This window comes from Zeus faber (assembly GCF_960531495.2).
Source record: "Zeus faber genome assembly, chromosome: 2".
NCBI lineage: Eukaryota > Metazoa > Chordata > Actinopteri > Zeiformes > Zeidae > Zeus > Zeus faber.
The window spans coordinates 52585832-52598766 of NC_137189.1; the positions used below are offsets into that span (position 1 = coordinate 52585832).

At 46.0% G+C, this 12935-nt stretch overlaps 1 protein-coding gene across 1 annotated transcript in view; it reads left to right on the forward strand.

Annotated features, from left to right (window-relative positions):
* LOC307248080 (kinesin-like protein KIF13B) overlaps positions 1-12935 on the forward strand; it is a 67488-nt gene that overhangs the window by 44049 nt on the left and 10504 nt on the right. Inside the window, exons 13-27 of the mRNA XM_080024292.1 lie at positions 3962-4093; positions 4202-4332; positions 4572-4658; positions 4746-4894; positions 5126-5327; positions 7501-7663; positions 8196-8342; positions 9541-9690; positions 10020-10121; positions 10544-10714; positions 10944-11101; positions 11272-11404; positions 12354-12485; positions 12610-12639; positions 12712-12811. Of these exons, the coding sequence (XP_079880418.1) occupies positions 3962-4093; positions 4202-4332; positions 4572-4658; positions 4746-4894; positions 5126-5327; positions 7501-7663; positions 8196-8342; positions 9541-9690; positions 10020-10121; positions 10544-10714; positions 10944-11101; positions 11272-11404; positions 12354-12485; positions 12610-12639; positions 12712-12811 (1987 nt within the window). The remainder of the gene's footprint in view (positions 1-3961; positions 4094-4201; positions 4333-4571; positions 4659-4745; positions 4895-5125; positions 5328-7500; positions 7664-8195; positions 8343-9540; positions 9691-10019; positions 10122-10543; positions 10715-10943; positions 11102-11271; positions 11405-12353; positions 12486-12609; positions 12640-12711; positions 12812-12935) is intronic.

Here is a 12935-nt window from a genome sequence, read left to right on the forward strand (position 1 = left end):
GAACCGGAAGTAGCAGCCCTCACCAGACACTGAGATTTCAACTGTGTGCACCATCTCATCTTAACCCAGTCACAGTGGATGGTTAAGTTTAGGGAGAAGGTTAGCAACACAATACCAGTAGAAACAATAGCAGCAACAGAAAACAGCAGCAGCAATAGTAGCAGCAACAGTAACAGCACACAAGCAAAGACGTCACCGGAACCGGAAGTGGTGACTCTCACTGGAACCAGAAATCTCCTCATCTGTATTGAGTCAATAGTGTGTACCATCTCATCTCAACGAAGTAAGGCACAGCAAAGACGTCACCCGAACTGGAAGTGGTAGCTCCCACCGGAAACGGAAATTTCAACTGTGTGCACCATCTCTTCTTAATCCAGTCACGGTCCTTTAATTAGCGTCCCTAAATTACGGGTCAAGTTTTTCATTCTGACCTCGGGAGAGAGATCCCTTTGACTATCTCTCTTCGAAAACACACCCTACTTAGGATCCTCTCACTGTAATATCACAACAGAAACAACAACAACAGCAACAGAAATAGCAGCAGCAGCCACAAAACAACAACAACAGCAGCAGAAACATCAACTCCAGCAGCAGCAACAACAAAAAACAACAGCAAAAAGACAACAGCAATGCACAAGCAGACGTCAACGGAACCGGAAGTGGTAGCTCTCACCGGAACTGGAGAAGTCACTCAGGTTAGAGACGGTTAAGTTGAGGTATAAGGTTAGAGATGTTTAAGTTAGCGTGTAGGGTTAGTGATGCTTAATTTTAGCCATAAGGTAAGTGAGAGTTAAGTTTAGGTATAAGGTTAGCAGCAGCCCCAGCACCAGCAACACAGACAGACAGACAGACAGACAGACAGGCAGACAGACAGACAGACAGACGTCAGTCAGTCAGTTAGTCATTCATAGACTGTAGCGAACAGCAAGGTTTTTAACCTCCTTTTAAAAGTATTCAGTGTGGGGGGCCTCTCTCAGGTCTCTCAGTAGGGTGTTCCATTTACTTGGGGCATAGATACAAAAGGCAACTTTTACTGCTTTAGAGTTGGTACAGGTGACAGTTAAAAGACCACTGCCTGTGGACCTGAGAGTTCTTGCTGGTTGGTGTATAATTAGCATTTATTTTATATACTGAGGTGCAAGGCCATTTATAGCTTTATATACAAGTAGCAGAATCTTAAAATCAATTCTAGTTTTGACGGGGAGCCAATGTAGAGATGTAAAAAGAGCTGTAATATGTTCAAACTTTTTTGTCCCGGTGAGAACGCTTGCAGCCGCATTTTGGATTAACTGTAGCCGCTGCACAGCTGATTTCGGGAGGCCGGTGAATAGGCCATTACAGTTGTCCAATCTACTCGTTATAAATGCATGGATACATTTTTCAGAGTCTGCTTTTGACAGGCAGCCTCTTAATTTTGAAATGTTTTTAGACGGTAGAAGGCTGATTTTGTGATTTGATTTATATGTCTCTTAAAATTTAGATCGCCGTCTATGATTACACACAGATTTTTGGCTTCATTCTTGCTCTCTAGGGACAGAGAACTAAGATGAGCTGCAATTTTCTGTCTTTGAGCGTTTGCAGCAAATATGAGTATTTCTATTTTGTCTTTGTCAGTTGTAAAAAGTTCTGTGACATCCATGCATTAATATCATTAATAGACTGAGTGAGGGAGTGTATGGGGGGTAGGTCATTGAGAGATAGGTTAAGTACAGTTGTGAATCATCTGCATTATTATGGTAATTTATGTTGTGTTTCTTTACAATATGTGCAAGTGGAAGCATATAGAGGTTAAACAATAATGATCCCAGAATCGAACCTTGGGGCACTCCACATACAATATTCACTTTGTTTGACACAAATCTCCAATGGACACAAAGAACTGCCTGTCTTGTAGGTAGGTTTTGAACCAATTTAGAACCGGGCCAGATAGGCCGATCCATTTTTGTAATCTCGCTAATTAAATATGATGGTCAACAGTGTCGAAGGCAGCGCTGAGATCCAGGAGCAGAAGAACAGATATTTTTTTAGCATCAGTGTTTATGTCCAGATTGTTCAGAACTTTAATAAGTGCTGTTTCTGTGCTATGATGAGGTCGAAAGCCAGATTGATGTCTAAAAGGCTGTTTGAGGTTGGATAGTTGTTAAGCTGAAGGTAAACTGTTTTTTAAGTATTTTGCTGAGGAACTGCAGGTTGGAAATGGGCCTCTAGTTGGCAATAACTGTTGAATCGAGATTGCTCTTCTTCAGGAGTGGTTTAATGGCAGCCGTTTTAAATTCTGCAGGAAATATACCTGATTGAAGAGAGCCATTTAAAATGTCTAATACCTCATGTGCCAGGCAGTTAAAAACTGTTTTAAAAATGTGGTAGGGAGGGGGTCCAGGCAGCAGGTGGAGGACCTGAGCTGACCAACAATATCCTCCAGTCTTTTTATGTCTAAGAGGACGAAATGAGACATGGCAGCAGTCATACAAAACTCACAAAAAGTCAGGGATATTCGGCTTTCGGGTGAAATTTCAGGATGAACCTAAAATGCACTTTAACCTTTACAGTTGAACTTAATTTGACCTTCTCTAAACTTTTGAATGCACATGTCCAACTGTTCAATGTTTCAGTACTTTTTGCACAACTTGCTGTTCTCTAACAAGGAGCTGAACGGAAGAATTCACAACAGGTGTTTGATCCATGAATCCACCAATACATTTCCTGGTTCAATTAGAATTGGTATTTAAACAGTCCTCTTCATCATGCTGTTCACATGTTGACATCATGAGACCAAGACGACACCTAACAACTGATCAACAGTACCTCGCCATTGGAGGGCTTCAAACAGGATGTTCTCAGAGGGAAGTGACCACTGAGCTTAGAGTGTCACAGAGCGTCATCAGCAGGTTGCAACAGAGATCAAGAGACTGGAAGAGTCACAGAAAGGCATAGAAGTGGACGTCCTTTGGCCACATCCCACACTGATGAGCGCTTCATTGTGAACATTTACATTTAGTCATTGATCAGACGCTTTTATCCAAAGCGACTTACAATTATTCGAACACTGACGGACGCAGCCATCAGGAGCAATTAGGGGTTAAGTGCCTTGCCCAAGGACACTACAGCATGCTAGCAGGAGGAGCCTGGGATCGAACCAGCAACCTTTAGATTACTAGACCACCGTAGTAAAGACACCCAGTTACAGACCACTAGTCTGTAACTGGCCTGTAACTGGCCTGTATCTGGTCTGTGTCTAGTCTGTAACTGGTCTGTTACCGGCCTGTATCTGGTCTGTAATTGGTCTGTAACTGGTCTGTAACTGGTCGTTGTCTGGCTAGTGACTGGTCTATAACTAGTCTGTAACTGGTCTCTGTCTGGTCTGTAACTGGTCTGTGTCTGATCTGTAACTGGTCTGTGTTTCGTCTGTAACTGGTCTGCAACTGGTCTGTAACTGGTCTGTGTCTGGTCTGTAACTGGTCTGTAACTTGTCTGTGTCTGGTAGATGACTGGTCTGTAACTAGTCTATAACTGGTCTGTGTCTGGTCTGTAACTGGTGTGTAAGTGGTCTGTTACTGGTCTGTGTCTGGTCTGTAGCTAATCTGTAACTGGTCTGTGTCAGTGACTGGTCTGCATCTGGTCTGTAACTGGTCTGTAACTGGTCTGTTTCTGGTCTGTAACTGGTCTGTAACTGGTCTTTGTCTGGTCTGTGTCTGGTCTGTACCTGGTCTGTGTCTGGTCTGTAACAGGTATGTGTCTGGTCTGTGTCTGGTCTGTGTTGGGTCTGAAACTGGTCTGTGTCTGGTCTGTAACTTGTCTGTAACTGGTCTGTAACTGGTCTGTGTCTGGTCTGTAAGTGGTCTGTAACTGGGCTGTGTCTGGGCTGTAACTGGTCAGTGACTGGTCTGTAACTGGTCTGTGTCTGGTCTGTAACTAGTCTGCATCGGGTCTGTAACTGGTCTGTAACTGGTCTGTGCTGCAGGAGCGTCAGCGTCAGTTGGAGAGTCTGGGCATTTCCCTCCGGTCATCTGGGATCAGAGTGAACGACAAGAGCTTCCTTGTCAACCTGAATGCTGACCCCGCCCTCAACGAGCTGCTTGTCTACTACCTCAAGGTACCTTCACATGCACACCTCCACATCCACACCTCTCCATGGTTCCTCTGATTGTTTATTCCTCTGATTGGCCGGTTCCTCTGATTTGCCGGTTCTCTGCGTGTGCAGGACCACACTTGTGTGGGCTCCCATGACTCCCAGGACATCCAGCTTTGTGGGATGGCCATCCAGGCCGAGCACTGCATCATCAGCATCACGGAGCAGGGAGGGGTGGAGCTAACGCCACAACGCAACGCAAGGTATGATGACTCATTGACCTCTGAGTGACCCTTGGAAAACCTACATAACCTCTGTGTGACCGCTAGATGACACCTGTGACCTCTGGGTGAGCTTCATGGCCTCTGGGTGACCCCTGTCACCTACATATCCTCTGTGTGACCTCTGTGTGACATCTGGGTGACCCCTGCATGGCCTCCATGACCCCTGTGTGACCCTTGTTGACCTCTGCGACCCCTGTTTCTGACTGTTTCCTTTGCAGGACGTGTGTGAACGGAGCCGTCACCACCGAGACCGTTCGGCTTCACCACGGCGACCGCATCCTGTGGGGAAACAACCATTTCTTCAGGTGCCTGACTGTGCCTTCACTGGAGAAACAGGAAGTGAGAGGTCGTTTTTCTTTTTTGTTGTTTATTGTCTCTTGTTGTATTCCCAGGGTCAACCTGCCGAGGGCACTGGTCCAGGAGCCCAGTGAGGAAGAGGAAGAAGAAGAGGAAGGAGCTGCAGTGATGAAGAACTTTGACCGAAGTCTGAGCTACGAGTTCGCACAGACGGAGGTCATGATGAAGGGAATGGACCTGAATGGTGAGGGAGGATGAGAGGGTACCAGTACAGTACCAGTACAGTGCCAGTGCAGTACCAGTACAGTACCCATAACAGTACCAGTACAGTACCAGTACAGTACCTGTAACAGTACCAGTACAGTGCATTAACAGGACCAGTACAGTACCTGTACAGTGCAGTACCAGTACAGTGCAGTAACAGTACTAGTACAATACAAGCACTGTGCAGTAACAGGACCAGTATTCCCTGCAGACCCACTGCAGAGTGTCCTCCAGGCCCTGGAGCAGCAGCATGAGGAGGAGAAGCGCAGCGCTCTGGAGCGCCAGCGGCTGCAGTACGAGGAGGAGCTGCAGCAGCTGCGCAGGAGACTGCAGCCCTGCAGCCAGCCAACGGGGGGCGCCACCATGCCACCTGCTGGAGGCCATGCCCACCTGCAGCGCTGGAGCGAAGACAGGTGCCCACACAGTTGTACAGTAGGAGTAGTTCAGTAGTACAGTAGTAGTAATAGTAGCACAGTAGTAGTACAGTAGTAGTACAGCAGTAGTACAGTAGTAATACTACACTATTATGGTTGCTGTGTTGGCTCGGTTAATGCAGTCAGCATCTGGCCCCCGAGTCATGGAGTGAGGTCAGTTCCTTTCATTTGGAGGAAGGTGCTGTACAGGTGTGTACAGAATGAGCTGTAGTGTTATATCTTCAATGACGGTGAAGTAACCTTAAACTAAACCTTCAGTGACGGAGACATGCGCATCTGCTATGACCTCTCAACTCTTACATTTCACCTCTGGTAACCCGGGACACACGCCCTGTTACTAAGGACGGGTTACCCTGTCGCTAAGGAGAGGGGCTCGCACTCTACTGGCATTGTAACAGGCAGGCGTGCATTTAGCAAATAAATAAACAATAAGGGAATGGCAAACAAAACCTCATGAGCCTTTCTAACAGCCGCCCCTGAATGTACTTATTATATTCACTCTCTACAAAAATGAATAAGTGTAGCTAAGGATGGACGACGTTGTTGTCAGCGTCTTCTTTCGCCTGGATAGCGTGCCACTTCTGTCGGGTTTGCAGGGAAGGTAAGTAGTTTCTGATTAAACTGGACCAGAAGTGGTCTGCTGGTACCTGTGACTGCCTCCAGCGATGACGACTCAGGACCTCGGACTCCAGCTAGACAACCTGAGACCTGACAACCATATTTTGTGCCGTATCTCAGCAATCACCATCTCTGGGCTGAGATGATGTCGGTGACTGTTGTAGCCTTGGATAAGGAGCCTTGTGGATGGGTGATGGGGATCTAGGACTACTGGGTGCATGGTCGCTGGGTCTAGGGCTTCAGAGTCTGCCTCCCACACGGATGAAGTCTCCACCTTTCTCTAGCTCTGGAAACAGGTTGCAGCTCTGTGCAGCTCCTGCGCCATCACCTCAAGGAGTTCCTTCCAGGTGCTGCACTTATTCATGTCTGTCGGTGCGCTGGATCCATTAGAGGCGCTGCTGCAGAAGCTGGATTTACAGCGCTCTGATGCGTCCTCCTCTGCCACCCCGGTGCCGGCAACCACCTTATAGCTGCAGGACTCTGACTTGACAGGACCTGCCAATTGAACACTGCTGTTCAGCCAAACTGAAGGAGGGGCCGCTCTTAAGGGAGGGGGCAGTTCTGAATCCCCTTCGTGTCTCTGCTAATAGCCACTGCATTCTCCCAGAACCGTACATTTACATTACATTTAGTCATTTATCAGACGCTTTTATCCAAAGCAACTTACAAGGGAGAATAACATTCAACCTACATTGCGACAGAGACATTAGTGCAACAATAAATACTGCTAAGTAGTGCTAAGTAATTGTAGGTTAGGACAGGAGGTGCTCTCTGAAGAGCTGGGTCTTCAAGTGCTTCTTAAAGACAGAGAGGGAGGTCCCTGCTCTGGTCGTTTTTGGCAGCTCGTTCCACCAACATGGAACTACAAATGAGAATAACTTGCAGCACCCCCAAGAGTGAGGCTCAGAGCGTAGGTCCTAACAGTAGGAAATCGTTCAAGTTCTGACCTCTGTACCCGAATGAACAGTAAAAGATGATGCGGTTCTTGGTGTTGTCACTCACCATGTGGTAGGGAATGGCAATGTGTCCATCTGGCAGAGGTTCTCCACACTCTTGAAGAGTTCTGATGTCTGGGGGCAGAGACCAGGCATTCCTGTGGCCTTAGAGGCTGTCTTGCTAGCCTAGCGAGGCCCTACAGAGTCCACCCTAGCCGGGAGGGAACTGCTGCTGGCTGACCTCTAGGACCCAATGTACTCGCTCTATAGGGGTGATAAGATGGGGGTGGTCAGTGCCAATGAGGACCAGGGATTTGACATTCCTTAAACTCAGTATTGGCAGGACAGCCAGGCGCTTGTACCTCTTCTGGGGACTGCTCATTGGATGAGAGTGGTCGGCCAGCCCGAGGCATGTGGAAGTGAGTCCTATGCTTTTACATTACATTACATTTCATTTAGCAGACGCTTTTATCCAAAGCGACTTACAATTGTTCAAACACCGACGGACGCAGCCATCAGGAGCAATTGAAAACTGAAGAACTCAAACTCAATTCATACACCGCACAAGAGTAGTAGTAACCCAGGCCTCATCCTCGCAGGGAGGCAGTTATCGGCCGCAGCCTGCTGCGTCTGAAGGAGCAGATGGTCAGGACCAACCTCCTGGTGCAGGAAGCTTCCTTCCTGTCAGAGGAACTGGGCAAGAAGACTGAGTATTTGCTGACGCTCCAGATTCCTGCGGCCAACCTGGATGCTAACAAGAAGGTGAGTACCTGCTGACTCTACAGATCCCTGCGGCTAAGCTGGATGCTAACAAGTAGGTGAGTACCTGCTGACGCTATAGATCCCTGCGGGTAACCTGGATGCTAACAGGAAGGTGGTTTTCCCTGCGTCACTTCCTTTTCTTCTTCCGATCCATTGTTTTCTATTCTTGGACATTTCGATTAATTTTTTGTGAATGTTCCTCCCGTCGACAGTTCACTGACCAACAAGTTGCTGCTTGAGACAATACACCACAGCCACCTTTCCATGGTAGGTGGCAGACCCTGCCACCTTTCCATGGTGGGTTGCGGACCCTGCCACCTTTCCATGGTGGGTGGCAGGGTCCACCAGCATAGAGGTGCACATGCAGAAACAGTGTATTGTTAGGTTTGTTAAAAGGTTCCGATAATTAAAGTATTGAAAATGTTTTGGTTTTTTTTGTAAAATAATCGTGTGGATTACTTAAAAGTTAAAAGCTCACTTAAAAGTCAGACTGAGCAACAGGAAGTAGTTCGATTCCTTTCTGTCCCTCTAGAGGGACGTGGTCCTCAGCGAGCCGGCCGTGCAGCTCCGCAGGGCGGAGCGCGGGAAGCAGGTCTGGGCTCTGGAGAAGCTGGAGAACCGTCTGGTGGACATGAGGGAGCTGTTCCAGGAGTGGAGGGCCTGCGAGCAGGACAGCGCCGTGGGGACCACACAACTTTATTTACAACTTTATTTACAACCCAACTTTATTTACAAGTTTATTTACAACACAACTTTATTTACAACTGTATTTACAACCTAACTTTATTTACAACACAACTTTATTAACGACTTAGTTTACAACCCACAACTTTATTTATAACTGTTAAGTACAACACAACTTTATTTACAACAAACGTTTTTTTACAACTTATACACACCACTTTATTTACAACTTTATTTATAACACAACTATTTATAACTCTCTCGGCAACACACAACTATATTTGCAACTTAATTTATAGCACACAACTTTATTAATAACTCTTATCTACAAAACAACTATATTTACAACAAAACATTGTTTAAAACTTTGATTATAACACACAACTCTATTCATAACACAACTTTATTGACCACACAACTTTATTTACCACTTTATTTACAACACACAACTTTATTTATAACTCTATCGACAACACACAACTTCATTTACAACTTTATTTATAACACTATTTAAAGCTCTCTCGACAACACACAGCATTATTTGCATCTGTTGTAAATGCAAATGAAGTTGTATTTACAACAAAACCTTATTTACGACTTTTTATACTACACACAACTTTATTTACAACTTTATTTATAACACAACTATTTATAACTCTATCGTCAGCACACAACTTTATTCATAACTCTCTCAGCAACACACAACTTTATTCACATCTTTATTTTTAGCACAGAACTTTATTTATAACTGTTATGTACAACACAACTTTATTTACAACAAAAAAAATTACAAACTTTATATAACACACCACTTTATTTACAACTTTATTTATAACACAACTATTTATAACTCTCTCAGCAACACACAACTATATTTGCAACTTTATTTACAACACACAACTTTATTTACAACACACAACTTTATTTATAACTCTATCGACAACACACAACTTCATTTACAACTTTATTTATAACACAACTATTTAAAGCTCTCTAGACAACACACAACATTATTTGCATCTGTTGTAAATTCAAATGAAGTTGTATTTACAACAAAACTTCATTTAGATCTCAACCTTATTTCTAACTTTAGCTTCTATTTTTACAGCTTTATTTAGATCACAACTTTATTGACAACTTGATTGCATACAACACACAACACACAACAACTATCTTATCTTACCTGAGCCCAGGTGGTGCGGTCCTACTTCAGGCGGGCTGACCCCTTCTTCGACGAGCAGGAGAACCACAGTCTGATCGGCGTTGCCAACGTCTTCCTTTCCTGTTTGTTCCACGACGTCACGCTGCAGTACGCTGTTCCCATCATCAACCAGAAGGGGGAGGTACTGGACCATAAGATTATATTAAATTATGTTAGCTAGGACTGTACAAGATTAGATCGCATTAGATAACATACAATAATACTCAGGATGTCCTGACTTCATGCCCAGTGAAGCTTCAGGAACCGACTGGGAGAACGACCAAGTGCTCTGTTGTGCAAGCAGCTCTGGAAGATCCTGTGTGTGTGTGTGTGTGTGTGTGTGTGTGTGTGTGTGTGTGTGTGTGTGTGTGTGTGTGTGTGTGTGTGTGTGTGTGTGTGTGTGTGTGTGTGTGTGTGTGTATGTGTATGTGTGTGTGTGTGTGTGTGTGTGTGTGTGTGTGTGTGTGTCAGGTGGCAGGCAGGCTGCATGTGGAGGTGTCTCGCGTCACTGAAGGATCATGGGAGCAAGGATCAGACCAGTACGAGGCTACAGAACACAAGCTGGACTTTGTGGTAAAAAAAACAACTACTGTGTGTACTGCACTGTGTGTACTGTTTGTTCTGTACTGTACTGTGTGTACTGTACTGTAGTGTGTGTAATGTGTGTACTGTATTGTGTGTACTGTACTGTGTTTACTATACTGTGTGTACTGTACTGTGTGTCTGTATTGTGTGTACTGTACCGTGTGTACTGTACTGTAGTGTGTGTAATGTGTGTACTATATTGTGTGTACTGTACTGTGTGTACTATACTGTGTGTACTGTACTGTGTGTACTGTATTGTGTGTACTGTACTGTGTGTATTGTACTGTGTGTACTGTAGTATGTGTAATGTGTGTACTATACTGTGTGTACTGTTTTGTGTGTACTGTACTGTGTGTACTGTACTGCTGTGTGTACTGCACTGTGAAGGCCTCCCTCCTCTCCCTGTCCAGGTGAAGGTCCTCCGTGCCACCGGTCTTCCTCGCCATCTTTCCAGCTTCGTATTTTGCCGGTATCACTCCTGGGGGGAGGAGGAGCCGCTGTTCGTGGCCCCGGAGCTGCAGCCCAACAGCACCCCCTCTGGCCGTGAAACGCAATGCAGCGTGGTGTTCAACAGCACCAAGGTACTAGCCATCTACAACCCACTGATCTAGAACCCACTGATCTAGAATCCACTGATCTATAAACTTATATCTTCGGTCCAAACCGGCACCTGGTCCCAGGTTCCTTTGGGTCTGGGTCCATTTGGGTCGGGGTCCCTCTGGGTCCGGGCCCCGTGGGATCCGGGTTCCTCTGGGTCCAGGTCCCCTTGGGTCCAGGTCCCTCAGCAGACTCAGATCTCCCTCCTTGCAGGAATTGTCCGTCCCCGTCTGCGAGGACTTCCTGGACTTCCTGTCGGATGGAGCTCTGGCCGTCGAGGTTTATGGACACAAGGTGGAGAACCAGCGCAGGAACCTGGCGCTGTGGGACCTGGAGGTGATCCAGGCCAAGACCAGGACGCTGTGGGAGAGGTGAGGTAGCCTGCCTGTCCGTCTGTCTGCCTGTTTGCCTGTCTCACTGTCTGTCTGACTGTCGGTTGTCTGCCTGTTTCACTGCCTGTCTTTCTACCTAGCTTTATCCTTGTCTCTCTGGTGGTCTGTCTATCTGTCTGTCTGTCTACCACCTGTCTGTGTGGCTGCAGGTGGAGGGAGGTGACCCGCAGGGTGGAGCTGTGGGTGCAGCTGATGGAGCTGAACGACGTTGGAGAGTTCAGTCCAGTGGAAGTTCTTCCTGAGACGGACGTCCGGACGGGAGGAGTCCACCAGCTCAGACAGGTGAAATATCATATAAATATAATATTTAAACATAATATAAAAATATAATATAGACATGTAATATCACATAAATATATGTATGTGACAAATAATCTCTTGAACTTGAACTATAAATATAATATATAAATATTGTATAAAAATATATCAATATAATTTCATATAAATATAATATATAAATATTGTATAAAAATATATCAATATAATTTCATATAAATATAATATATAAATATAATATCATAAAAATATAATATATTTGGAGGGGTGGCCCAGCTGCTGGATGGTCCCGGCCGGTTGGAGTAGCTAGCTGCCAGATGCTACCTTTAGTGGTTTCTGCGCCTGCTTCTCCCCCGGTCCTCCGACAGACCCCCTGGGTGCTGCTGCTGCTGCCAGTCGGTAGACGGTTGGTGCTTGGGCCGCCCCTCGACCCGCTGGTGGCTCCAGGGCGTCTTCGAACGGCCCTTCTGTGTCCCTTCCCCGTGCCGGAGAGTCCCTGTTCAGGTGCCAGTGTGGCAGTTTCTCCTACCATGCGCCACCCAAGTGTCGTTTTCAGGGACCTCCAGCACAGAGACACAGAGGAGCGGGTTGTAAACACCAGTTTATTGTAGAGAGTGAGCTGGTTGTAACAAGCCAGGAGCAGATGGACACGTCATGACTTGGCTCCTCTCCTGAGTGTGTGTGGGGATGGAGGTCTTTCCTGTTGCTCGTTAGACCAGGACAGGTGTGGCTGCTCAAACCACACCATCATATATCATATGAATATAATACATAAATATAATGTCATCCAAATATAATATATAAATATGATAAAATGTGATATTATGATAATGATGTATAATGATATTAATATCATTATAATGTGTTTCCTGTACTACTTACTACTTTCTGTTTTCTGTATTCGCTGTACTTCCTGTGTTTCCTGTACTTTGTGTACTTCCTGTGGTCCTTGCAGGGTCAGGCCCGCCGGGTGCAGGTGGAGGTCCGTTCAGTTCCAGACTCAGGAACGATGCCGCTCATCATCACCTCCATCCTCTCCGTCGCCATTGGAGACGTGAAGATACGACAGGCCGGCCAATCACAACGGGTGAGGAGAGCGTTCTGATTAGTTTGAAGGAAATTGGGCAGGAATTTAGAATGACCTAAGTAAAAGGTGGAGCTTCAGTTTAAACAGCTGCTGTAAAAATAATTACATTGGCCTTCTCTTCCAGGATGGAGGCGAAGAGATGGACAGCTACCAGGTGAGGAGCAGCTTGACTCCACCCGCACGCCCCTAGTGGACGTCCTCCTCATGGGCATGTGTGTGTTCGTAGGAGATTCATCTGGAGAGGATGAGGGAAAGGTGGCTTGCTTCCCTGACCAAGAGACAGGAACATCTGGACCAACAGCTCCAGAAGATAGTGTCCAAACCAGGTAACATCTGGAACATCGCCTCCAGAAGGTATATACTGTTCAGACCAGGAAACATCTGGAACATCACCTCCAGAATGTAGATACTGTTTAGGCCAGGAAACATCTGGACTATCACCTCCAGAAG